Here is a 25,995-nt window from a genome sequence, read left to right on the forward strand (position 1 = left end):
AATTTGAAGTGAGGTATGTGATACCTCCCACTTCATTATTTTTTTTTCTTTCACAAGATTGCTTTGGTCCTTTGTGGTTCAACACAGATCTGATTATTTTTTTTCTTCTATTTCTTTTAAAAATGCCATTTGGACCTTGGCCAGTGTTCCTTCATTGGTTGGTCCATCATCCTCTGCACTAAATGATTGTGAGTTCAATTCCTGGTCAGGACATATACCCAGGTTGCAGGTTCAATCCTGGTCGGTTCACATATGGGGGCAACCGATCAATGTTTCTCTCTTTCTCTCTTTTCAGTTTCTCTCTAAAATCAATAAAACATATCCTCAGATGAGAATTTTTTTAATGCTATTTGGATTTACATGGGGTTTGCATTACTTTTTTGAGAGATTTTGATAATTGTTTTATTTTCCTCACTGTTGGTCAGCCTATTTAGATTTTCCAGTTCTTCATGATTCAGTCTAGGATGGTTATATGTTTCTAAGAACTTGTCCATTTTTTCTAGTTAGTGAATTTTGTGTCATATAGTCTTTAATGGGATTGTAGTGTGATCCTTTTTTATCTATGATGAGTGCGGTAACCTCTCCTCTTTCATTTCTGATTTTGTTTATATGAGTCTTTTCTCTTTTTTCCTCCTCTAGCCAGAGATTTGTCAATTTTATTAATTTTTTCAAAGAACCAGCTCTTTGTTGCATTAATTTTTTATTGTCTTTTTGTTCTCTATTTTACTTAATTCTTCTCTATTTTCTTTTTATTTCCTTCCTTCTGTTTACTTTGGGCTGCATTTGCTCTTTTCCTAGTTTTTAAAGAAGTAATGTTAAGTTCTTTATTGGGGATTTTTATTGTTTCTTGAGATAAACATATGTCATATTGGCATTCTCATTTATCTGTATATATCTTTTATTTCTCCTTTTATTTCTTCAATGTTGTTGTTGTTTAGTAGCATGTTGTTTAATTTCCACATATTTGTTGTTTTCCCTAGAAGTCTTTATTTCTCCTTCATATCTAAAAGATAACTTTCCTGGATATATTAATCTTGGCTGGTAATTTCTTTTTTCGATTATTTGAATATTTAATTCTACTCCATTAGCTTATAGAGTTTCTGGCTGAAAAAAACCAATAATAATATAATGGAATCTCCTTTATATCTTACCATCTTCTTTTTCCTGGCTGACTTACGAATTCCTTCTTTGAGTTAATTTTTGACAATGTGTTTTGGAGAAGGCTTTTGGGATTGAGATAACTAGGTGTTCTGTTTGTTTCTTGGATTCAAGGATCCAGCTCTTTCTGTTGATTTGTTACCTTCTTGTCAACTATTTCTTTGAATAGGCTCTTTCCTTCTCTCTTCTTCTTCAGGTGTACCCATTATTCTAATATTTCACTCTCTTATGGAGTTATATAGTTCTCTGGGTAATAGAGTTCTTTCATTTTTATTGCTTTCAAATATCTTCTCCCATCTAAAATTATTTCTTGATTTCTATATTTAATATCACTAATTCTCTCATCCTTCTGGTCATCTCTATTTCTAAACTCACTGGTTTATTCTTCATCTCTTTTATTGAGTTATTGAGCTCCATAATTTCTATTTGTTTGTTGTAAAAGTTTCAGTCCATTTGGTAAAGTACTCCTTTTGATCATCGATTTTCTTTCTGGATTCATTAAACTATTTCTCTGTGTTTTCTTGTATCTTGTTGAGTTTTTTTCAGAACTACAGTCTTGAATTCTCTGTCATTATGTCCATGTCTTTAACTTTATTTCTGGAGATTTTCTTTCTGATCTGCCTCATTACCTTGGTTATTCTCCTGTATGTGTTCTGATTGGGAATTTAACTCACCACATTTGAGTGCATGAGATGATGCTCCAACCAACTAAGCCAAACTGGCCAGGACTGCAAAGTTGTCTGGGCATCTATAGGAATGAAATTTTGTAACAGATGCACTCCCTTAGTAGGTTGATAAGAATAAGCCTTCTGTTCGTGTGTTTACCAGAAGGTGGCACTGAAGTACAGTGTTTTAGTTTCTATTACACTGTCTTCTGGGGTCTCTGATAGGCAGTGGAAAATGTCCTGTGTTCCCTGAGGTGGTGGGCATCTCCTCTATGACCAGTTCACCTCAGTCTCAGGGCACCAACCCCATGGAGGAATGTGGTGAGTGATGGGATTCCAATCTCAATGCTGTCCTCTACAGCCAGAAGCTGCTAATAAAAACCTTTTTGTAGAGTATTTTACACTCAGAGTGTACTGTTATTTCTTGGTTTAAAAGGTAGACCACTGCGTTGAAAGTTTTAGTGTAGTAATCAGAAAAGATCAGTTCTCATTAATGTTTATTAGACACTTATGAGGAAATATATTAATTGACCCTTAACTATTTTGTTCCTACACAGTGCCTGCTATGTAGTTGGGGTGCTCATTAAATGTTGGAAAATTAAATGGAATTTAATTCAATATGCCTAAGTGAACTAAAGAGATGTTTTATTACAAAGCATCTCTTTTTGCAAACAGAAAATAAATCTACTAGATTACTCCTCTACTAGATAATTGAATTCTACTAGATAATTGAATTCTGCTTTTCCAAATTTTCTTCAAATTTCTGGGTAAAGAAAATTTAAAAAAATATTTTTTGGAAGCAAGCAACCCTATAGGGTATTTATTTTCATATTTCTACTGACTAATACTTAAACTAAACATTACTGCCATATTTCAAAAAAAAAGTTCAACTGGCTATTATCATTGTTTTGGATCTATAATGCTTAAAAGCTCTGCTATGAGGATAAAATTCATATATTCTCCTTGGCATTGTTGATAATATTATTAATCATATTCATTTGAAATTTCTGAAAATAGCATGTTTTTCTCAAGCATTGGGGAAAGGGAGTGTAGTTTAGTCTGAAGCAGTATTCCTTTTGGCAAATCTTTGTTATACTGTTTTGATTCAAACATATGCAGTTATAAGTTGAACGCATACAAGCAAATGTGGTCCCTGCATTATCATAGATCTGTTAACTTCAGAAAATATTCCAGATAGAGCAACTTAGAGTGGAAATATTTAATATGTATACACCTGCTCAGAGAAATTTTATTGTATATGAACTGAGCATTTGTTACCCAATGAAAATTAGTTTTGTTTTTATGAGAGACATTTACATAAGAACAGGGCCTAATGAGACAGGAGCAGCTGTCAGTTGCTGACTTCATAAACAAATCAACACCTAATGTCTGAATGAGTTTCAGAATAATTGGATAAATGTAATTGCAGTAACTCTGAAGGTGGAAAATACAATATTTAGTCAGCCATCATTTACCTTGATTCCTCAGGTTACCTAACTATCAAGAGATGACTCAGAGTTATTTTAGTTCAGTCTAGAGGTTTACATGGGGGGAAATTTAATGAAGGAAAGACTGTCAAGTTTTGTTGCTTTGGGGAATCCGTAAAGTTTGGTTTTTAAATATAAATCAGCTTCTTTTCATGATCCACAGAGCAGTAGTCCCACTTTCAGGCTCAATCCAAAGAGATTTTCCCCCTAAGAATATGATAGTCAGAGAGACAGGGAGAGAGGGAGAGAGAAAAAATGGAGAGAGAATTGGTGAATTAAATATTTGTATTGAGTGCACTTTTTATCAGTGATGCAGTTGAAAATCAGTGACATCACACCTTGTGTTCTCACATGTGACCAGCTAGAGATTGTTCAGAGGACTAATTTTTTTTTCCTCACTAAATATGAAGCCAATATTTGACCTCTTTTTGCCTCCTTTTCTGTTAACATCAGCACATTAAACTGTGGGTTGTAATTTTAAATGGAATAATCCACTTTAAGCTTTTTATTTATTTACTTAAATATGTGTGTATTGACTTTTAGAGAGAGAAGAAGGGAGAGACAGAGAGAGAGAAACATCAGTGAAAGAGAAACATCAATATAAATCAGCTGCCTCCTACACGCCCCCTGCTGGAGATCGAGCCTGCAACCCGGACATCTGTCCTAACCCAGAATCCCACCTATGACCTCTTAGTGCAAGGGTTGACGTACAACCACTGAGCCACACCAGCTGGGCTTAAGCTTTTTATTTTAAGGAAATGTCTTTTTTTCAAGAGTTTAATAGAACACATGTAAGGATTAGTTTAATCAGAAAAAGACTTTAGACTGTGTCTACATGTGACTATTTAGAAGCATAAATAAACTGGGAAATCTAAGACAGGTTTCTGAAGTCCTCCAACCCCATTTTAAGGTTTGAAATATCAAAACCTCAAAATAATGAATGCCATGGTTTTCATGTAGGCATGTGACTGTAAAGAAAATAAACTTGGTGAACAAACCACCAAAGAAATCATTAAATTTATGAGCTGGAAGGGATCTTAGCGATCAGTTTGTCCCAATCCTTTATTTGAGAGGTGAGGAATGAGAAGCTCCTGCAGGCTTACATTTCTCACCAAAGGTCACACAGATGATAAATTACAGAGTGAAGGTCCTGAGACTCAGGTCCCCTAACTCCTAGAACATTCTTCACTTCTTGCCTACAGAAGTCAGAAACAGGCTGCCCTTTCTTAGCCTGTCACTCTACTCATCCATTCATTTTTTTAGAAGACCTTTTTTTGTACCCCTGTGGGTTTTTGTTTCTGTTTTTTTCTTTCCTGTTCCTGAGCAAACTATGGAGACAAAAGATATCTCTGCCCAAAAGAGCTCACAGTCTAGTCTCCAGTTGCCCTAGACTTGACTCAGATTATAATGAATCATAAAAGAATATAGTCATCTCTCCTTTTCATGACACTGATGCACAAGTCCGAATTGACTTCCTTTCGGTAGGGCTCTATGCTCTAAGAATATGTACCTATTTTACAGTAGATTTTTCTAAAAACCATTTCTGTAGGTTTGTGTAAATTGCAATGGTTGTTAGACTGCAACCCCTCTATGTTTACAAATATAAACTATTTCCATAGAGGAGTTGCAGCTGAACTATTGTATGTGCCATGACAACTCTGATATGCAGCAAACCTGTGTGTACTGGGTACACCTCAGTGAATCTGGAATTATCCTACTAGGAATGAAAATGCAACCTATTAGCCACAGCTCATTGGTAAAATAAACAGTAAGGGCTTAGTCTGGATTTTCACAGTCTGTTATGTACTTAGGGAGTATTTAATATGTGGGTAATTGATGCAGTAGACTTTAATGGATTATTCAGGGTTATTAAGATCAGGTGTTTCTGTAGATAGTGTGCTTGGGGAAGGTTTAATCAGTGGAACTGAGTGCGCACGTTAATTCTGCAATTTTCTCCTTTTATTTTTCACTTTGACCAAAAAGAATTAATTATGGGTCCCTGAAAATTCCCAGAGGTGAAAAATATGATGCAATTTTAAAAGAAATGTTTTGTGATAATCAAAGAATGAAAACCTTTGACATTGCTCTCAAAATATTATCTTACTTAGGCTTTATATCTGGTTTAAATGAATTAAGGTCCCAAGAGTGTTTCTCTAATAGATTGTTCAAATTCTTATCTCCACTTATCCTCAGCTTGTCCATGAAATCTAAACAAATTAATGTTTCAAAAATAATAAGCAGAATTTAGCGCCTGGTTGTTCATACTTATGCTGACCCTCTATCCACTGAGCCAAACTAGCTAGGGCTATACTTGCAATATAGTATATTGTCAGATGTCCCCCCTACCCCAAAGCAATACCCCCAAGAAAACTTTATTGTAGTTTTCTATTAAGAGGTAACTGGAAGTCTTCCAATAACTACTCATGTGTTTAGTTTAAGAAATGGTATTGCTCTAAGTTAAACACTTCACATTTTCATCTGTAAAAGAGAAGCTGTTTAGTATACATCTTTATTGTTCTTAAATATCTTGCTTTGTTTCTTTCCCTAGCATCAAATCTCTATGTAACTACAACAACAACAAAAATATGAAATTTTCTTTTTCTTTAAAATGTCTTCAATTAAAATAAAATGTCCCAAATTAAACTAAGGTATATACAAAATAAGGAGATTTCTTTTTAATTTCCTTTCATGATAAAATTATTGAATTGGGTGGTAATGGACTTGAAATTGAACTACAGAAAAATGATTAGCAGCCAAATACAAGTTCCAGAAAGTTGGTTATCTGAAAGATTTTGAACTTGGATATTTTTGTCTGTACTGCTCCATGTCAGTTAAAACACTGTTGTTTTTATGACCGTCCCGTTTCTAGGTCCAGTGCCACCCGCTTCCGCTGGAGTCAGAGCTATTACACAGCCCAGGACGAGTGGGCTTTGGACAGCATCTACATCGGCCAGCAGTGCCCAAACATGTGCAGCGGACACGGCTCCTGTGACCATGGCATGTGCAGGTACACGCATCAGCAATGGGACTGAGCTTCTGCCTCCCAGGATTTGTCTTTATAGGGACCCAGATGCAGTTGTCATCGGTTATGTGGATAGACTGATAAAGAATGAAATAGCCCAAAGAAAATGGGCCCTCTTCTCTGTTCTGGTAGATGTAAAGATATCGTTACCTATAAATTAGCGCAAAGCCATACATTTTAAACTTGGAAATCTCACCTCAACCAAGGCCTCTTGGGCCTAAACTTCTGTTTATTAAATTAGTTCCAAAGTTCTCCTTGGTAGTTAAAAGAGGATTGTTTCTCTTCTTTGCCCTGACAGTCTTAAAGCACTAGTCAGACAGCTGCTACAGGCTGTCCTACCCACTTCACCAGAAGCTCAAAGTTGTATACAAGAGGAGATGGTGATTATAGCTAATGACGATGAGATAGGAGCACACTTGAATGCTTAAAGACTCTAAAGGAGCTGCAATTTATTCAGAAAGAAGAACTAGAAAATGTGGCCAGAGTTACATGTTAGCTGAGCAAACATTTATATGTGACTTTTTAAGGCTACAGGAAAATCCCACTGTTCCCTCTCCCCACCCCCACCATGCACACACAGACATTCATATCCTTCTTCATTACTATCTGGGTGCCAGAATTCCCTGTTACAGCATTGTTTCTTGTAAGAAAAGATTCTATTCCTTGTTTTGTGGTGTACAACACTGAATGTTGTTATGACCGCATATAGAGATTAACACTGTAGAGAAAAATTCCATGTGACTGCTAAAGCCCAGAGCAAAAGTGAAACATAGGAAATGTTGCAGGTCACGTGGCCATGGCACTCACAGATGAAACTATGACTTGTTTACTTGGCCCTTCTCTCTCTAGGTGTGACCAGGGATATCAAGGCACTGAATGTCATCCGGAAGCTGCTCTTCCTTCTACAATTATGTCAGATTTTGAGAACCAGAATGGTTGGGAGTCTGACTGGCAAGAAGTTATTGGGGGAGAAGTTGTAAAGCCAGAACAAGGATGTGGGGTCATCTCTTCTGGATCATCTCTGTATTTCAGCAAGGTATGACTAAGGGCGGAGAAAGGTGATGACTAAGTCATGACTAAGGCATGACAGCAATGATCAGGGCAATGGCTATTTCATTATGTAACTGATTTATGGAGCAGTCCAGACTCAGAAGGTATAGATAGGAGATGATTTTATTTTTCCCCACATTCTCTGCTTTTAACTTGGCTTTGTTAAGCTCCTATCCCTTAACTACATCTGGGAAACTTTCATAGCTTTATGATTGTTCTTAGTTACTACAAATCTTAGGTTTAGGCCAGTTTCAAAATCCTGCCTCTTTACCTGGTTTAAATTTTACTGCTTCCCTCCAGGGCCAGCCAGTCTTGTGTCTTGGGGGTCTTTGAGTAGGGCAGGGTTTTGGTTGCTTCTCACCCCAGCCTCTGGAGGGTGTGAAACATGCAGGCCTGTGGGTGAAGGTGTGAGTGATGGTGGAGGTAGTGGAGTTTAGACATTATAAGTGGCAATTCTGGAGCCAGACTGCCGCTTTTCAGCTCTGTGACTTGGACCAAATTCTTTAACTTCTCTAAGGCTTGGCTTCCTCATCTGTAAAGTGGAGATAATGAGGGTATCTATCTCATTAAGGTTATTATGCAGATTAAATGCATTAGTGTAGTTATAACCGTGTAGTACAGTGCCTCATGCATAGAAAACGCTTCTGTACGTGTTTATTAAATTTGTCAACCCATTAATCTCTAGAAGATGATTGGAAGGAGGAGGAGTAATGATGAGGTGTGTGTTGCAGAGCTGTTCCTAGGGAACTGATCAGCTCTTCATGGTGAGCATACACCTTGAGTCCTATTTTGGCTCAATTTGGTGCCTGCTGGTATAGGATTGTCAACTCAGGCTACTATAACAAAAGTATGGTATATAAAAATATCATTAAAAAATAGCATTGGGTGGCTTCAACAGCAAACATTCATTTCTCAGAGTTTTGAAAGCTGGGAAGATATGAAAACACCAGCAGACTGGGTGTCTGGGGAGGACCACTTCCCAGTTTGCAGATGCCGTCTTCTCTGGAGAAAGCAGAGAGAGGAAAATTGGTGCTCTCATGTCTCTCCCATGAGAGCACTAATCCCATCATGAGGGCTCCAGCCTCATAACCTAATTACTTGCCAAGGGCCCCACCTCCTAATATCATCCTTTTGTGATTTAGGCTTTCAACATGAGTTTGGGGTGCACAGACATGAAGCTCAGCTTCCCCAGTGGCAGCACAGGTTAGGCAGGCGGGTCAGTAGACACCAGCTAGGGACTGAGGTGCCAGTCAGATTCTCTTAGAACAACTCCAACCATGTTGCTTGGTGAGGGATAGGGGACCGGGATACAACTCCTTTGCTACAGTCTAGGCAGGGCATTCTTTTCTTCCTTCCTTCTCCAGTTCATCTCTCCATCTTGTCTCCAAAAGGACTGGAGGGGAAGCAGTTTCTGTTCTCTAACCTGACAATGTGTCTAACCCCAATACAGAATGTGGGGTGCTAAACACTAATTCTTCCCAGCAGGCACGGCAGCCACCAATTCTAGGACAACTGGAAATGTCCCAGTCTTCATCACATAACAAACACACAAGTGTGCATGAAGGGTGGATATGTTGGGGAATTTGGGCAGAAATCCAAAACAAAGTTAATATATGCATATGCAAAAATAGGGACAGGTTTTGTTTTGATGCAGGTGCAGAACAAAGCATCAGCAACTAAACAAGACAGAAAATGATAGGAAATTGGGGAGGGATTCTATTTCATGGTAGTTCCTATCCATTGACATTGAAAGTCCCCGGGGCCTTATTGTTAGAGATAATAGTCAATAAGTTACTTTATACATTGCATAGATCCAGATATGTCATATAATTATGCAGAAATGGAAAGATTGTATCTCCCTTAAGTATTAATTTTAAAACAAGATTATGAATTCTTAACCAATATGTACTCAAACACTCCAAATAACATGTGTGTATATACACACATATTTTGAAACTATGAAGTTATATATCACTATTTCTTACACTTAATTTAAGATGATGCCTGGAACCAGACTACCTGAGTTTGTAACTGGGCTGCAAACCTCAATCATTGTTTCACCTTGCACAGTTATAACATTTTTATGTATCTCAAATTTCTCAACTCTAAAGTGTGGTATTGGGAGGGTTAAGTGAGTTAATGCAAGTAAAGAATAAAGAATGGTGTTAGGCACATGGAAATAGCTCAGTAAATTTTAGCTATCATAATTACATCTTGTGAGACTAAATTACAAATTGTTATCATTAAATATTTCCCTATATACGCCCTGCCACTACTTAAAATCAGCATTTCAAAGCAAAATCATTCTCTTCCCAGCTCAAACCAGCTTTCTCCCTCAATTTTTGTCAAAATATTTTAGGTTCATTGTTTTCTTTTACTTTTCTCTTTTTTGTCAGATCTGTTCTGAATTCTAAGGGAGAGAAGCTAGCATAAGAAAAAAGGAGGAGCCCAACCAGTTCGGCTCAGTGCCTGAGGACTGAAAGGTCCCAGGTTTGATTCCGGTCAAGAGCACGTACCTTGGTTGTGGGCACATCCCCAGTAGGGGGTGTGCAAGAGGCAGCTGATCAATGTTTCTCTCCGATTGATGTTTCTAACTCTCTATCCCTCTCCCTTCCTCTCTGTAAAAAACTTAATAAAATATTTTTTTAAAGAAAAATGGAGGAAAATTTGTTCATGAAGTGTTTTTATAAGTTTTACTTTAAAGTATTTTTATAAGTTTTATTTTAAAGGCTCTAAAGCCTGGAGACATTTCCTTGAAAATTTGTTTTATTTTATCTAAACCCTTAAAGCAGGAAGCTATTTTAACCTAGAATGTTGAGGGGAAATTGGAAGCTATTTTACACATTTTACACATTCCAGGAATAAGGAGATCCTTAACCTGTTACTCCAACACACATGCACGCACACATTCCGTGTGAGTATACACACACAACTACCCTGATCGTAGTGTAATAGGAAAACTGAAAAGCATGTGTCACATCAAACTCTAAATTCTGACACAAAGTTCACCAGGAGTCATTTTCTTTTTCCTTCCTTTAGAACAATGTTCAGCATTTCGAATCACTGAACAAAAGAAAGGGATTTGTGCTATTCTCTAGTTTAAAAAAATCTTCAGTGCCAAGCCAAGCACTTGTCCGATATTTTCCGCCATTTACAAAAATCCCACAAAACGCTCTTACAAAACCTCTGGAGACCAACACCATAGTCTGCTGGAAAAATAACACTGGCAGGTGAATTTCACAATAGGCCAATCATTCCACCAACTAATTGGCATAATAAGATTTTTTATAATTCACACCTTAGACCTTTATTCTTCTGGCTTAGTTCCTTTCACATGCCAAATTTCTCATAGGAGTTTGCTGGATTAGAATTAACCAGCTAAATTCTGTAGTTTTTCTTCTCAAAATCACTCTTCCTGTAATGTTCCTAAAACATGAAAATTCTAGGCCAGATTATAATAATCTCTGAGGTATTTCACACTTGTATTACTTCAAGTCAACAAGAAAAATCAAAAGCACATATAATACATTGAAAAAAGCATGTTAGTTTTAAGATTTCTTCAAATACAGATTTAAAATTGAGCATTCTAAATAGTAAGTTCCTGTGTCAGGATTAATTTCAGTTTTTGTTTCCCTCTAATTTCCTATTGTGAGGGTTGGGAATCTCTTAATTGGCTTTAGATTTTTCAGTAACAATGTACTCCTTTAATTAGCCCCAAGTATTTCCCTGTGACTCATAACTGAAACCCTTTCTTAATTAACTTAGTGAATTTGAGTAGGGTTTAGATTATAAGTGTGAGTGGTGTTTTTCTCTAAACGGGGTATCCAATCTCAGTGTTTCTTCCCAATTTTTAAGTGAATTTAGGAGCTCTCCAACCCCATTTCAGAGAACCCCATTGGATTCGCTTTAGCAGAATCTGGGTGGGAGAATCTCGTGATCAAGACTTTTTTTTTTTAAATCTTATTAGCACAAACCTATTTACACAAAACAGCATGACAAATCTTGTCAATTTCTATCTAACACCTTACAACAGGGCTGTAACATGTAGGAGACACACTAAGTAAAGGAAACGAGTTGCTGGATTTGATGAAATTTTTAATCTATGTAAGACACAAAGAGGCCATGTAGTGGTGACAAAAACGTATTTAAATGGTCCCTCCCAATCTCTCTATTTCCTGTGGGAGGCAGACAGACAGAGACAGACACACTGACTGGGAGCCTGAGAGACTCAAGTACCCTTTTGTTTTGTCAAGTTTCTATCTTAAGCCCGCTTCACTTTTATTCCCAAAACGGAGGAGGTCCAGGCATACCTCCCGGGAAGACATTCAGTGTGCTAGGCAAGTTTCATGCAAAATGTTATTTCATCCATTATCAGACACCCTATAAGGAAGGTATTGTTGCCATATTGTACCTTTGAGGAAAGTAAATGCACAGAAAGGTCACACAGCTAATGAGCAGAATGAATAATGGGACTGAGATTCACACCCAGCTCTAATTGATCTCAGAGCATCAAATTCTCCCGTCCTCTGCCTGGGGGAGATTCACAAAACAAAGATTGGAAATGTTTTCATTTAAATTAATTATATTTTATTTTTAAAGACTTTTGAATACTGGTGTAATTAGCAGTCCCCAAGGATCTCATAACCAGGTCTAGCAATCAGTGATATAGAGACTAATCGAATGTATTGAGAAACAGTGACCAGAACCAAAGCAGAGACATTTAAATGGCGCAACTTCTCCTTTCAACAATAAATGGTGACAAAATCGTCTCCAGGTAGTGCTAGCATGCTTATATGAAACTAGAACAACAAAATGCCCGGGATCTCCCAGATAATTGAAGCTGTGGTGTTTCTGTCCTTCGGCCAGGCTGGGAAAAGACAGCTGGTGAGCTGGGACCTGGATACTTCCTGGGTGGACTTTGTCCAGTTCTACATCCAGATAGGCGGTGGCGAGAGTACTGTGTGCAACATGCCGGACAGCAGAGAGGAGGGCGTCCTCCTTCAGTACAGCAACAACGGGGGCATCCAGTGGCATCTGCTGGCGGAGATGTACTTCTCAGACTTCAGCAAACCCAGGTAACCACACCCTGATGGCCGCCCAGTGGTCTCCAGGAACGTAAAGATTACACTGTTGTTGAGGGTTTCCAAAATGTCATTAACCTTTGCAAAAATAGACTAAATCATAAATATCTGGTATGAATGATAGCCTTATATATAAACATTTCATTTCATTCAAGTTCCTGGTCAGAAAGCATTTGCATTCACATTTGAATTTTTAAAGAATTTGAGAAAGATGTGACTAGAAGAAAAGTGTGACAATTGACCATCCCATCCTTCCCACCAAGAAAACTGTGACATAGGGCTGCTCCAAGCATTTCTGGATTTTTTTTAATACACACACAAAATATATTCATATTTTAGCCCTTTGCACTCCGAACCATTCTGGACATTGGCTACCAGCTACTCGACACTACTTTGTGGCGGAAACGTGCGTTGAAATAACTCAATTCCCCATAATCACTAATAAACTGCAATGTCCCCTGAGATGGGACATCCGAGTGATATGCTAGAATTCTGATGTCCCCTGAGAGGGGACAGCGAAGTGCAAAGCATTAGATATAATAGTAAACTATCTTTTTTCAAAAGTCTTCTTATGGCTGCACCCAAGGTTAGGCCTACCCAGTACATGGATAAATCTGTGGAACTTGGATTCTCTCACATTTTTCACTGGCCCATCCCTGTTTTTATTTTGATGAATGGGGAATATATATATTAAAAAAAAGTCTTAGATAATGACTGTCAAGGAGTTTGGAAAATTGATTTATGTTTAATACTAATACCAGGCAATCAATGTATTTATACATGTAAATTTAGTTCTTTTACAATTATGTGGTTTTTTGAAATTTTGTATTTGTGCTTTACATTTTATAGTGTCATTAAAATCTACTCAAAGATATCACTTTTAGAGTATTCCTTTTTATAATCTCTGCATTTTCACTTTATAAAGACAGAGGTTTTTCTTACATATGTTGACTAATCATTATTGAACTTTAACATACTAAAGTTGTCCCTGTTTTAAATTTTATTACTGACCCCCAAATGGTTTTATTGGGAAAGAAAATTATTACTGAAGAATAGGTAGATTTAATTTTTAGACATTAAATATATTTTAAAATGTTACTTAAAATATAGCTATTTTGTACAATAGGGGTTCATATGTTTATTGTTTCAAAACATCGAGTAATTTAAATGTGATGTAACTTTTCATAATATAACAGAAATAGACACACTGATCAAAAGCATTTCTACTAAGGACACATGGGAGAGACCCCTTCATATGAGCATGCTAGAAACCAAAGACGAGGCAACTGGATAAATCAAGAAATAAAACATTCAGGGAGAAAGTCAGGCATGGTGAGTGGGAGATGGAACCTGGTGAGGTTCCCCAGTTCAGAGAGAGGGGATTGTAATGGTGCCAAACTGATTTAAAAACAAAAACAAAACAACCAATTTAAAATCATTCAAATTATTTCTCCAGGAACAGTTTTTTCTAGGTATTTCTTGAAAAGGTTATGACCATTATTATGGTATTCAAAAGGTTTTGTTCAGTGAGTTGAACACAGTTGAAATATTGCCTCCAAAATCTATAGTTCCAAATGGGATAAACATGACTAGGACTACACCTGCTTACAACTTTAAACCTCTTGTCAGACCTATTAAACTTAGAAATTTTTCAGAAAATATCAAGATCAAACACAGCTAAACTTTCTCTTATTGCTATTCTTGTTATGTGAACAGCTGCTAAGAAAGATACTTTCCTAACACTAAGTGACTTGCTTTGATGCAGATTTATCTACCTGGAGCTTCCAACCGCTGCCAAGACCCCTTGCACCAGGTTCCGCTGGTGGCAGCCCGTATTCTCCGGGGAGGACTACGATCAGTGGGCAGTCGATGACATCATCATTCTGTCAGAAAAGCAAAAGCACGTCATCCCAGTTGTCAACCCAACTTTACCCCAGGTATTTTTTCCATGTCTGAACTCCAGGAAATCAATTATAAAAGTGCATGAAATTAAAGAACTTAGTGCTTGATACCTGAACATGAAATGAAAGGTTTTTTTGTGTTTGCACTTCGTTCCTTTTATTTGTACTTAATTTTTGTTACCTCTTTATGCCACTAGTTCCCAGATTATTTAGAAGTGAAAAACAAACAAACAAACAAACAAACAAAAAACTATGACGTTTGGCCAAGTCATCAAGCCTGATTACTATTAGTGTATTCATAAACACAATTAGATACACTGTGACAAAATATTTTCAGTTGTTAAATAATCAGAAGAAAAAAATCATTGCAGCTAAAAAGAAATTAGTAAAATTAGAGATTCTGCTGTATTTTCTAGAAATACCAATGCTGCATGGCTCTGCATGTCATGAACTGAAAATTCCTTTCTTGTTTTCAGTTGTCAAATTGCCTTTCTGTGTTGTTTGTATTGTTTGCATTAGAACTTTTATGAGAAGCCAGCTTTTGATTATCCCATGAACCAAATGAGTGTATGGTTGATGTTGGCTAACGAAGGAATGCCAAAAAATGAAACTTTCTGCTCTGCCACGCCGTCAGCCATGGTATTTGGAAAGTCAGATGGGGATCGATTTGCAGTAACTAGAGATTTGACTCTGAAACCTGGATACGTGCTACAGTTCAAGGTACTTATACACAAACCTTTTCCTGGGGCAGGTCAAGGAGCAAAGCATCTTCCATATCTATATGTGAAATTGACAAACAACACACAGTCCTTATATACTATTAAAGAAGGGACTCAAACAAAAGTTCAATAATTTTAAAAAGGCAAAGCTTTTCAGTTCCTTTTTTTTTTTTTCATGAGCCCTGGAAGTTGTAGCTATGTCACTGTATTTTTTAAGAGCTTGCGGACTTCAACTAGAACTAAAAAGAAAATTGACCCTTGGGATTTCAATCTGATGGTGACTTACAGAATCCCATGCTTCTGAATGGTCATAGATAAGTTCTCCCTTTCAACTTACTAGTACTTTTAGGACTTGTGAGTTATTTTATGCTTTTTACTATCGCATTTTCAAATAATTTGTCTTCCTTTGATTCTGTAAACTTTTACTTTATCATTGTCCTCTGAAAAGCTTGTTCTTCAGCACTGGGATAGCATGTCAACATGTATAGCGGGTATTTACTTTGACAACCTCTTAGAAGCCTAATCAAAATTTCATTGTGTTTATGATAAAATCCCATTGGTGAATTCAGCGGTCGAAGGAAATGCAGTTTTAATGAACTAGCACAACTACATGGTCCTTATATAACAGCAGGATGCAGACGCTAAATAATTTACAAATGGAATTATTAAAGAGATCAGATGTTTATAGGCAGCTCTAAAATATAATTTCTACTGGTCTATAAACAAGGAAGTTGATTAGTGAACTGTTATCCTTCTCTGTTTAAATTTTAATGCTAAACTACAGTGGAAAAGCCATCAATAACTTTATATGACTCTATAATAATTTGTTGGTACTATCTAAAGTGATAACAAAATAACAGCAATAGCAAATACATTGCCAGCATACTATGCTGTTTCTCATCTGACACTTTTTTATTTAATGTCATAAAATGAGAATAGTAAAGATGTGAAAGTCTGCAAGATGATATTTTGAAGTTTATAAAATCTAAATAAAGAAAACATTAAATGTATCAAGTATTTAAACAACCAATAAGAATGCATAATGCCTTAGAAAAATCTCAATCCTCAGATCACGCCAGCAGAAGATTATTGATTTATGACCATTAGTTAATAATATGGGCCATTCGAGGATTGACAGCTAACATATATTTGGCATCTTTAAGAAAAACTTGGTGTCATTTGTAAAGAAATACACAATGCTGGTACTAGGTGCTAGAAATATAGAGGTTAAAAATATGGCTCTAGCCCTCAAGGATCCCAGAAACTAGAAAGTGAAACAGAAAAGTGAGCAGTCCCAGGACTATTGTAGTAGAAACAGGCTATGATCTATGGGAGTATCTAACATAGCACATGTGGCCAGTAATCCAGAAATATTAGTTGAATAAAAGTGTGGATGGATGGATGGATGGATGGATGGATGGATGGATGGATGAAATTGAAATTGGAAATACAGAGTTAGATGAACAATGCAGGGGAGAAGAATTCCATTAGAGGGAACATAACGGGCAAATATATTAAAATAATGAAAGTGCTAATGAAACTGGAAATTTGGAAACTTTAACGAGTCTGGAAAATGCACCACAGAGGTGATAAAGTTGATCCTAATTGGCTTTACATCACGCACTAAGCCCCTTGTAAAGCCAAACAGATCAAGATTTGGCCATGAGGGGGGAAATACCCATCAGGTTACAGGAAAGTAGGGGAATAACACCCCCCCCCCAATCCCAAAGCCATACAACTCAGTCACTGACATCCCCTGGATCTGCCCCAACCTCTACACCCTGGCCAAGGCAGATGACTCTTCAGTAGGGCATAAGCTCCGCAGGGTGGGGCGAGAGGGAGACCAGAAAGTGGGGGCTATTGCATTCCCTCAGTCTGGTGCAGTAAAGAGGGGAATGCTAAACCCAAGAAAGATGGTGTCTGTGGTGTGGGAGAATGACTCCGCTCAGGGGTTTTTGAAGCTGTCTCTTCAGCTGTCTTCCCAGAGCCACAAACCTCAGACTATCCTCACTTGACTCTATTCTGGTCCACCTTTCCTCACCAGAGCCCATGGCAAGTGACTGCAAATGAAATTTTGTGTGTTGGCTCTTTAAGAGGGCACTTATGTCTCTAGTGGACTCCTGTCTCACCCTGATGGACAGAATCCCTGCCGGTTTTCACAGCTGGATATTATGTGGGCACATCTTCCTGGCTCTTGGAAGCCCAGCGTGGGGTTGAGACCCCACACTCCTCAGGGTGAACTTTTGCAGCTGAGATATCCATTCAAACCTTAGCTGCAGCTTTTTTTCACATCTTGATACTTCCTACCAGTCTCTATGTGGGTTATTCTAGAAATCCGTGGTTAATACACTTCTCTTCAGCTAGTCTTCTGTTGGTTAGTCAGGATGGTTGGTCTATAATTTAGTTGTGATTTCACTTTGGTCCTGGGAGGAGTGTACCTTTCACTTACTCTATCACCATCTTAAGGAGAATATTAGAATCTTCTTTGAAAGACTTGACCTCTCAAGGTCTGGCCCAATATTATTTGTCTATGGCCCTACCTTTCCTTCATCCTTTATTCTTTGGTCATTATTGTGGTATTTTGACTCCCTACTTAAATGTTTTCTATAATATTTGAGTAGCCTTATTTGTAACCTTATACAGTAAAATTCTATGGTGGCTCCCAGCAACAAATGAAATAAAATATAAATATATCATTCATATAAGATAGCATGTAATTAAATATCAGAAAGAGTGTTTGACATTTATGATTACCAAAAGTATAAACTAGAACTAAAATAATTTATACACTTGTTGAATTGGAAAGTAACTGTCTTAAACTGGAATAATATTCAGAGTTGTGGTAAAATTGACTCATTTGAAACCAATTGATTAAAAATGAATACATGTAGCCCTGCTGGCATGGCTCAGTAGTTGAGCATCAACCTATGAAACAGGAAGTCACAGTTCCATTCCCGGTCAAGGCACATGCCTGGGTTGCAGGCTCAGCCCCCAGTGTGGGAGGGCATGCAGGAGTCAGCCAATCAATGATTCTCTCTCATCATTCATCTTTCTATCTCTCTCTCCCTTCCTCTCTGAAATCAATAAAAAATATTATTTTTAAATGAACACATATAAATTGAAAATTTAAAGACTGTCTACAGTTTGACTTATAATATTGTTCCTAGGAATTTATCTGGTGATTAACAAATCAACTGAAGAAGAAAAAAAAAGATACATTTTTTGCAAAACTATAGATAATGGTAAAATAATATGTTAAATAAAAAGTAAGAGGAAAGTTTTATAAGTGTGATAACCTCTACTATATGAGCAAAATATATACTTCTTTGTAAAGATTAGAACAAGTATGTCAAACTCAAAGGCTAACACAGGCCAAATAAACAAGGCATGTGGCCCATGGGCCACAAGTTTGACACGCTTGGATTAGAAGATAAAAAAATCGAGAAAAAGGTAGTATGTTAGAGCATTGGGATTTAGGTTGCATGTTTAATGCTATTAATCCTATGATGATATTCCTCTACTTAAGTGCACAGAGCAATATTAATTTTATTTCTGGATTCTTTTGCTTATTTGATGCTGTGACTAAGCTCGTTCATCTAAGTTGACAATGGTTTCTTACTGGGCTTTGGCAAGAAAATTGAATAAAGATGTTTTTTTCCACTAAAGCAGAGAGGACAGCCCTCTCTTCAGGTAACCTTCATGTTCTGAAGAGGACAGCTTTTCATCTTCTGCTTCCCTCTGTTTGTGCCATCTGGGAAAGGAGAAAAAAGCTTTCCTTGGCTTTTGTCCAAGGTTTTAACGTCACGGATACTGTGCCTCTCTCTTTCCTCCTATAATCCCAGGAAATTCACAAAGTGGGCAACTGGTCCAGCTTTCTACTAAGAAGCACCTATTGTTTGCCTAAACAAAGATTTCCAGAACCTATGAAAAGGTCTCGGTTAAAATTGAGCTGCAGGTCTTATCATTATCAATTTAATTCGAACTCAGTAGAAAGCACCCTGGCTACTGTGGCACCTCATTTGTTAAATGGTGACTTGAACTAAAATTGTGTATTCCTTCTGCCTTTCCTTTCCATAGCTAAACATAGGGTGTGCCAGTCATTTCAGCAGTGCTGCCCCGGTTCTTCTTCAGTACTCTCATGATGCTGGTATGTCCTGGTTTCTGGTGAAAGAAGGCTGTTACCCAGCCTCTGCAGGCAAAGGATGTGAAGGAAACGCCCGAGAATTGAGCGACCCCACCATATATCACAGTGGAGACTTTGAAGAATGGACAAGAATCACCATTGTTATTCCGAGGTCCCTTGCATCCAGGTAAAGTGACCTTTCTTATTATGTGCCATAGCTGCTATGTCTTGGAAGTATATACTTATCTCAATGTTTTTATTTCATGCATCTTAATGACCCAAATGAATTCATATAATCTAGCTTTATCTATTTAAGTAATGACTCTTGAGGAGAAGAATGCTGGAACAAAATTCCTAAAGTAGGGATGAGTGTCTGTGAGTGTGTGCATGCACGTGTGCACACGTCACACATTTACACTAGTGAAGCAAATTCACTCACTCATGTATTCATCTGTTCAACAAATATTTATTGGCCACTATTCTAAGCACTGGCAGTACAGCCATGAACAAAAGATGTTAAAGGCTAAAGAAATTATGACAGATCAGATTTCACTTTATATAGATTTTTGATAAATTAATGCCTTCCTGTAAAGACACTTTGAAATCTTGCAATATAAATGATTCCTTTTATTATAGAATAAACTAGAAGCCTGGTTCATGAAATTTGTGCACAAGGGGGCCAGGTCCCCTCAGCCTAGCCTGCACCCTCTCCAATTCAGGGTCCCTCTACAATCCGGGACCACTGGCACCTAAATGCACCTGCCCGCCTGCCTCATCACCCCTAACCGCCCCCCTCCCCGGGCCTGGTTACCCCTAAATTCCCTCCTTACTGGCCTAATCACCCCTAATTGCCCCTCCTCCCCCCTCCAGCCTGGTTGCCCCTTACTGCTCCCCCTGTTGGCCTGGTCGTCCCCAACTACCCCCGCTAGCCTGGTCAGCCCTTAATGCCCCCCCACCAGCCTTCTTGTCCCTTACTGCTCCCATGGCTGGCCTGGTCATCCCCAACTGTCCCCAACCAGCCTGGTCACTTCTCACTGCCCCCCTTGAGGGTCTGGTCGCCCCTCACTGCTCCCCCTGCTGACCTGGTCATCCCCAACTACCCCCCCTGCAGGCCTGGTTGCCTCACACAGCCTGCTGCTCAGTAGTTTGTTCACCCCTTACTGAGCCTTTGCCCACCTGGTCACCCCATACAGCCTGCTGCTGAGTCATTTGGTCACCCCTCACTAAAGCCCCTGCTAACCTGGCTGCCCCACACAACCCGTTCAGTCATCTGGTTGCGATGGTTGCTTAGGCATTTATTATTCTAGATGCATTGCTTGTATAGGTATGTTTATGCCAGATAGAGTAGGTAACATAGAGATCAGTATTTTTAACTCTGAAAGATAAAGGAACATTCTTCAAGTAAACACTTTTTAATGGAATCCTAGAACATAACATTAAATTGTTATTCAAAGCGTTTCTGTATGGAGCTGAGACCATACAGTAAGTGTATTTGCACTGCTTACTACTGTTGTGGTTTAATATATGGTTGGCATACTCATTAGTGACATTCAGTAATATATTTAGCTTGCTTCATTTCTAAAATATGTAAGACTACTATCCCCATACTCTTTAAAGTTTGATAGTCTAATGAAATATGAATAAAATAAAGCTTGTGACTTCAAGAGCCCATTGTATACTTTGTCATGTTCTCTGCTTCATGAAAGCATGTTTTAAGATGAAGCTTACATTAATTTGGGTCCCTGGGTGTCTACAAGAAGCAGAATTCCTGCCAATGTATACTGGACATATAGCATAATCGGGAAACAAGCTTTTGTTGAGTTAAGCCACTGAGATTGTGGATTGTTTGTTACCAAAGCATAGCTTGCCTTATCCTGACTGATATAATGATAAAAGCTTAGCTATCTATAGGAGTGGCTTATTCATAAAGTTCTTGGGAACTATTCTGTTTGTGAATCTTTCACCTAACTGATCAACTTTGCTCTGTATCATCTAGCTAGTTGTGCTCTGATTGTGTTCTCTTAGATGTGTATCCCTGAAAAAAAATTACACCATAAACTTCAGTAGACAAACTTCCCATCACAGTATCAGGCACTAACTACATCAGGTAAAGGTATAGACATGGCTCCCTGTATAAGGCTCCTCTTGATCCATAGGCCTGTAAACTAAAAAGACAAATTATGTACCCCATTATTGGAAAGACAATGATCAGATAACCACAATAGAAACTCCCACAAAAAAAAAAAAAGGTAAAGAATGGGAAGCACATAGTAGCCACTGGTTGTGGGAATTTTGAAAGCCAGCAAGATACTTGTTACCTGCATCTCCTGCTTTCACGAGCAATGTGCAGGACAAGAAAGTTTCCTTGATTAAGACAGTTCTGTTCTTTAATCTGTTGTTCTTCCCAGCTGCTAGTTTTACTCTCCAGTCTTCACCCGTTAAGACATCTTTCCTTTTCCATAAGAACATGCAGCTAAATAGCCATCTCATCCTGCTTTCTGCCCATCCCAAGCTGGGCATACAGCCCCTCTCCACACTCCCTTTTTGTCTACATGCTTTTCTGAAACTGTCGCCCAACCACAGCTCTTCCAACATATACAGGTGCAGCACTCTACGAAGTTGGGGAGCCTCGGGCAAAGGGGATCTTTGCTGCAATGAGTAGAATATGAGGGTGCTGGAAGTTATCACTAGAAAGTAGTCAACAGAATCAGAAGCCAAAAACCTAAATCTTGTTTGAATCCCCAAAGCCAGATAATATACAGTGGAATCCGAAGCTGTAGTCTGTTTGGCATTGGGTGAAATAATCCAACTGGTAAAGCCACAGGTGAGAAATAAGAGAAATTTGTCCTTAATATCACAAAGCAAGCCAATATTTTGAGGCTACCAATGTATCAATATTTTCTTGGACCTCAGCTTTTGGAAGAAGAAATATTGTTCATTAGAATCCAACTTCCTGGTTAATTTGAATACCATCCAGCTTATTGGTTGATGGCATTTCTGACCAAGAGCTCTCTACTAGAGTAATAGTAAATATGTTTCTACTTTAACCCAAGTAAATGAGCTGTTGTTGTTCCTTCTGCAATCTGTTAAACTTAGAGATCTCCAAATACAATGCTGGAAAGCTGAGAATTCTAAGTGTGAAAATTGTCAAAATTTGGAGCTATTTTGTCAGAAAGCAATATGCCTATAATGGTTAGTAGAACGTTGCTCTTTCACCAATAATTCTAAGCTAACTTTCTCAAAAGGAGCAGTTTGTACTCATATAAATTCTCTTGGTTCTTGCCTACAGAGGAGACATTGACTGTGGTAAATGTATGCCGGTACATCTCTCCTGCCTCTCAGCAATACCTCCAACCATACAGTATGCCATGTAACCAGCTGTAGGTTCTTCATGCAGAATGCAAAAAAAAAAAAAAAGTTTATATATCTGGGAGGGCTAGAAATAGTTGCTTAGTAATCAGCAGAATGTCCCCTCCACCACTTGTGTACCTCCATGCTGGACAAGCAGGTGCTTGGGAACCTTCCTTGTTTGAGAGGCAAACGCAACCTTCTCTGAAGTGTGGTAGCGGAAGAGGGTGCTGTATAAAACAATTATCCTGGTCACTCAGGCATCCTCCAAACAAAGGTAATTGATGAAGGGTACAAAGATAGAATCTCCTCTTTTATGTCTTCCTTATCTGAAACATGCAAAGGGGAAGTTTTGTTCAGTAATTTTTAAAAAATGTATTTTTATTGACTTCAGAGAGGAAGGAGAAGGAGAGATAGAAACATCAGTGATGAGAGAGAATCATTGGTTGGCTGCCTCCTGCATGCTCCCTCCAGGGGATCGAGCCCTCAACCCAGGCATGTGCCCTTGACAGGGGACCGTTCAGTCGCAGACCTATGCTCTGTTCACTGAACCAAACTGGCTAAGGCTGCTCAGTAATTTAAGTAGTCAAACCACACTATGGTTTATTTCTTGTAAAACTGCATAAGATTAAATTCTGTGTTTTCCTCAATCATTACTTCCTTCAGACCTTCCTGCCTCTCAAGTCAAAGGCCTCTGTTACATGCCCCCATAGCTCAGTGTCCTGCTTATTGGTGATAGTTCTCAGAGTTGCTCATTCACATTTCTTTGTGCAGGGGTTTAATTAAGTCTGTCTCCTCACTCAACTGTGGGCTATGTGAAGGCAGGAACCAAATTCCCTGCCGGCCTGATCGCCCATAAATGCCTCTTCTTCAGCCTCTGCCACCGTGGCTTTGTCCGGAAGGAATTTGGATATCTGGAAGATGTCCAGTCAATCCGGCCTAATTAGCATATTACCCTTTTATTAGAATAGATTACAGGACTCCAAGAATCAAATAGGTCAAGGTGCCCTTCATCCACTATCAAATTACCAAAGCTTCTAGAATTCTACCTAAAGGTTGGATTCTTCAACCTTCTGAATGCCTCTGGGGTTTCCCCTTCTATGACGCAGAGATGCCCAGGTGGGAGAGCTTAGGTGGAGAAAAGAATGTGTTCTTACCTCTTTTTTTCCCTACTTTCCATGGAGTAGAAGCTATGGATCCATATGTCTCTGGATTTTATTATAGAAAAATAAAAAGGAAAGACAAGTATGACTTCTAATCAAATAGGACATATCAGGGAATTGGTATGTTTTCTTCTTTTATGATAGATACACAGCCTATATTTTGAAAGGGACACAGAGCTCTTAACATTTTCCTTAAGAGTAATTTTCAAAAGTTACTGTTCATTAATTCCGTTTACTTCTTTTGAGAGGGAAAATCTCTTCACAGCCTAAATAACATTGCAACCCATTGGGAGGAATTTCTCCAAGGTCCATGATTCTGCAACTGTATTTCCTTTTTTCTTTTCCTTCTTTCTCTTATTTTTTGCTTTGTTTTTTCTAATATTTAGTTCAATTGTCTTTTACCTTTGAAAATAAGACCTATATATTTTGAATTAGCTTTAAAGAAAATAAATGTTCACTGAAGAATGTGTGTTAAGACTTTGTGTTAATAGATGAGTAATCTCTGAAATCTTCTACTCCTAGTAAACAGCATTATTGGTTACATTATGCAAATTTGCCTAAAGTAGTTAACTTAAAGCAATAAAGAAAAAAACACATTGCTATAGTTCAGTGTTGCCAAATTAGCAAAGCTATTTGAAGAAACAGAAAGAAATGTGCTCTGATACTGACATATTATGTTCATAATAAAAGAGGGGAGAAGGAAACATCTTTGTCTACAGTTATCCTTAACAATTTTTATGAATCTCTACGATCCTTTACCTTCTTTTTTTACTGATTCACTCGAAAGTCTGTAAATATTGGCAGCAAAATTAATTGAAATCTAGATAGCCTAATCCATCTTTCTTTTTTTTATAGCAATAGAACTAACGTATTTTCCTGGTATGAAATTAAAGGTGTGTGTAGGTTTCCCAAGTATTTAAAAAGAAAAGTGATGTGTTGAAAAGATTGGAAAGCAACTAGAACAAGTCTTAGTTTGGCCGCCTCAAGACTGTTATTGTCGGGGGAGGACTGGACAGCAGCCCAGCCCGCTGGTATCCCATTGTTTTGAAGCACAGGGACCAGGTCCCTCCTTTGTTGGCAATTACCAGTGTTCACTGGCAGCCCAGCTGGTTGCTAAGAGTTCATAGAATGAGCACCTTGGAGATTTGCAGATGAAAAGTGAAGAGGAAGGCAACAGGTGGGAACAGAGCTGTCAGTACAAACTTTATTCTTCACTATCAGCATCATGCCAGTGGCAAATAGCCAGAGTCCCTTATGTGTTCTAGCATAGAGCTTTCATTTAATGGTTTCAGAAATTTCCAGGGAGCCTCTTAAAATCTACAAGTAAAAAAACAATCCTATGTTCCTGGACATCAAGAGTCTCCTGTACCTGATACTTAAATACTTATGCTGAAGAAGAAATCAAGAAGGTTTGAGAAAAATCTGAGAGGGATACCTTATGAAGGCTGTGTCCAATCAAGCATACTTTCAAATATATATATATATATATATATATATATTTAATTTTTCTTGAATTATTTTCACTGTTGTAGAGTTCAGTGCTTAGCCATGAGACATTGGTGCAAGAACACATGTTGTTTTTCCCAACAGTAAGATCAGATTCCGCTGGATCCAGGAGAGCAGCTCACAGAAAAACGTGCCTCCCTTTGGTTTGGATGGGGTGTACATATCTGAGCCTTGTCCCAGTTACTGCAGTGGCCACGGGGACTGCGTTTCAGGGGTGTGTTTCTGCGACCTGGGGTACACAGGTAAGGCCTCAGACAGGTGTCTGCTTGTAAAATATGTATCTCTAGTTACTCTAGTTCATGTTACTTCTTCCAAGGAAATATATTCTAAATTTATTCTTCCTTAAGTCCTGATTGTAAGAATTTACAACCCAAGCACATGAAATGCTAAAATATTGCTTAATTTTGAACTGCCTAAGGAAGAAAAAATGTAACACAAACTTTTTTATTGATTCTAGAGAGATGGGGAGAGAGACACGCACACACACACATGTGGAGATTGACTTGATGTTCCACTTATTTATGCATTCATTCATTGGTTGCTTCTTATATGTGCCCTGCCCTGAGATTGAACCTGCAACCTTGGTATATTGGGATGACATTCTAACTAACTGAGTTATCCAGCCAAAGCCAACACATATTTTAACAATTAACATTGAGTTCCTAATTCATGCTAGACACTATAGTAAGTGCCTTTTATTTTATTTCATTTAGTTCTAATAGTAACCCTGTGCCATAATATTGTTATTGTTCCTGGGTACATTTAGGGAAAC

The 25,995-nt window shown here is 38.1% G+C and overlaps 1 protein-coding gene across 2 annotated transcripts in view; it reads left to right on the top strand.

The window, feature by feature from the left end:
• The window catches only part of RELN (reelin), a gene marked incomplete at its 3' end in the record, with an annotated part of 380,746 nt that overhangs the window by 268,828 nt on the left and 85,923 nt on the right, over nucleotides 1–25,995 (top strand). For both annotated transcript variants that reach the window (XM_084897797.1, XM_084897796.1), the window contains exons 23-29: nucleotides 6,180–6,317; nucleotides 7,182–7,368; nucleotides 12,249–12,457; nucleotides 14,229–14,400; nucleotides 14,884–15,084; nucleotides 19,161–19,393; nucleotides 25,308–25,465. In XM_084897797.1, the coding sequence (XP_084753923.1) occupies nucleotides 6,180–6,317; nucleotides 7,182–7,368; nucleotides 12,249–12,457; nucleotides 14,229–14,400; nucleotides 14,884–15,084; nucleotides 19,161–19,393; nucleotides 25,308–25,465 (1,298 nt within the window). The remainder of the gene's footprint in view (nucleotides 1–6,179; nucleotides 6,318–7,181; nucleotides 7,369–12,248; nucleotides 12,458–14,228; nucleotides 14,401–14,883; nucleotides 15,085–19,160; nucleotides 19,394–25,307; nucleotides 25,466–25,995) is intronic.

The sequence above is a fragment of the Pipistrellus hanaki genome, assembly GCF_964339955.1.
Source record: "Pipistrellus hanaki genome assembly, chromosome: 10".
NCBI lineage: Eukaryota > Metazoa > Chordata > Mammalia > Chiroptera > Vespertilionidae > Pipistrellus > Pipistrellus hanaki.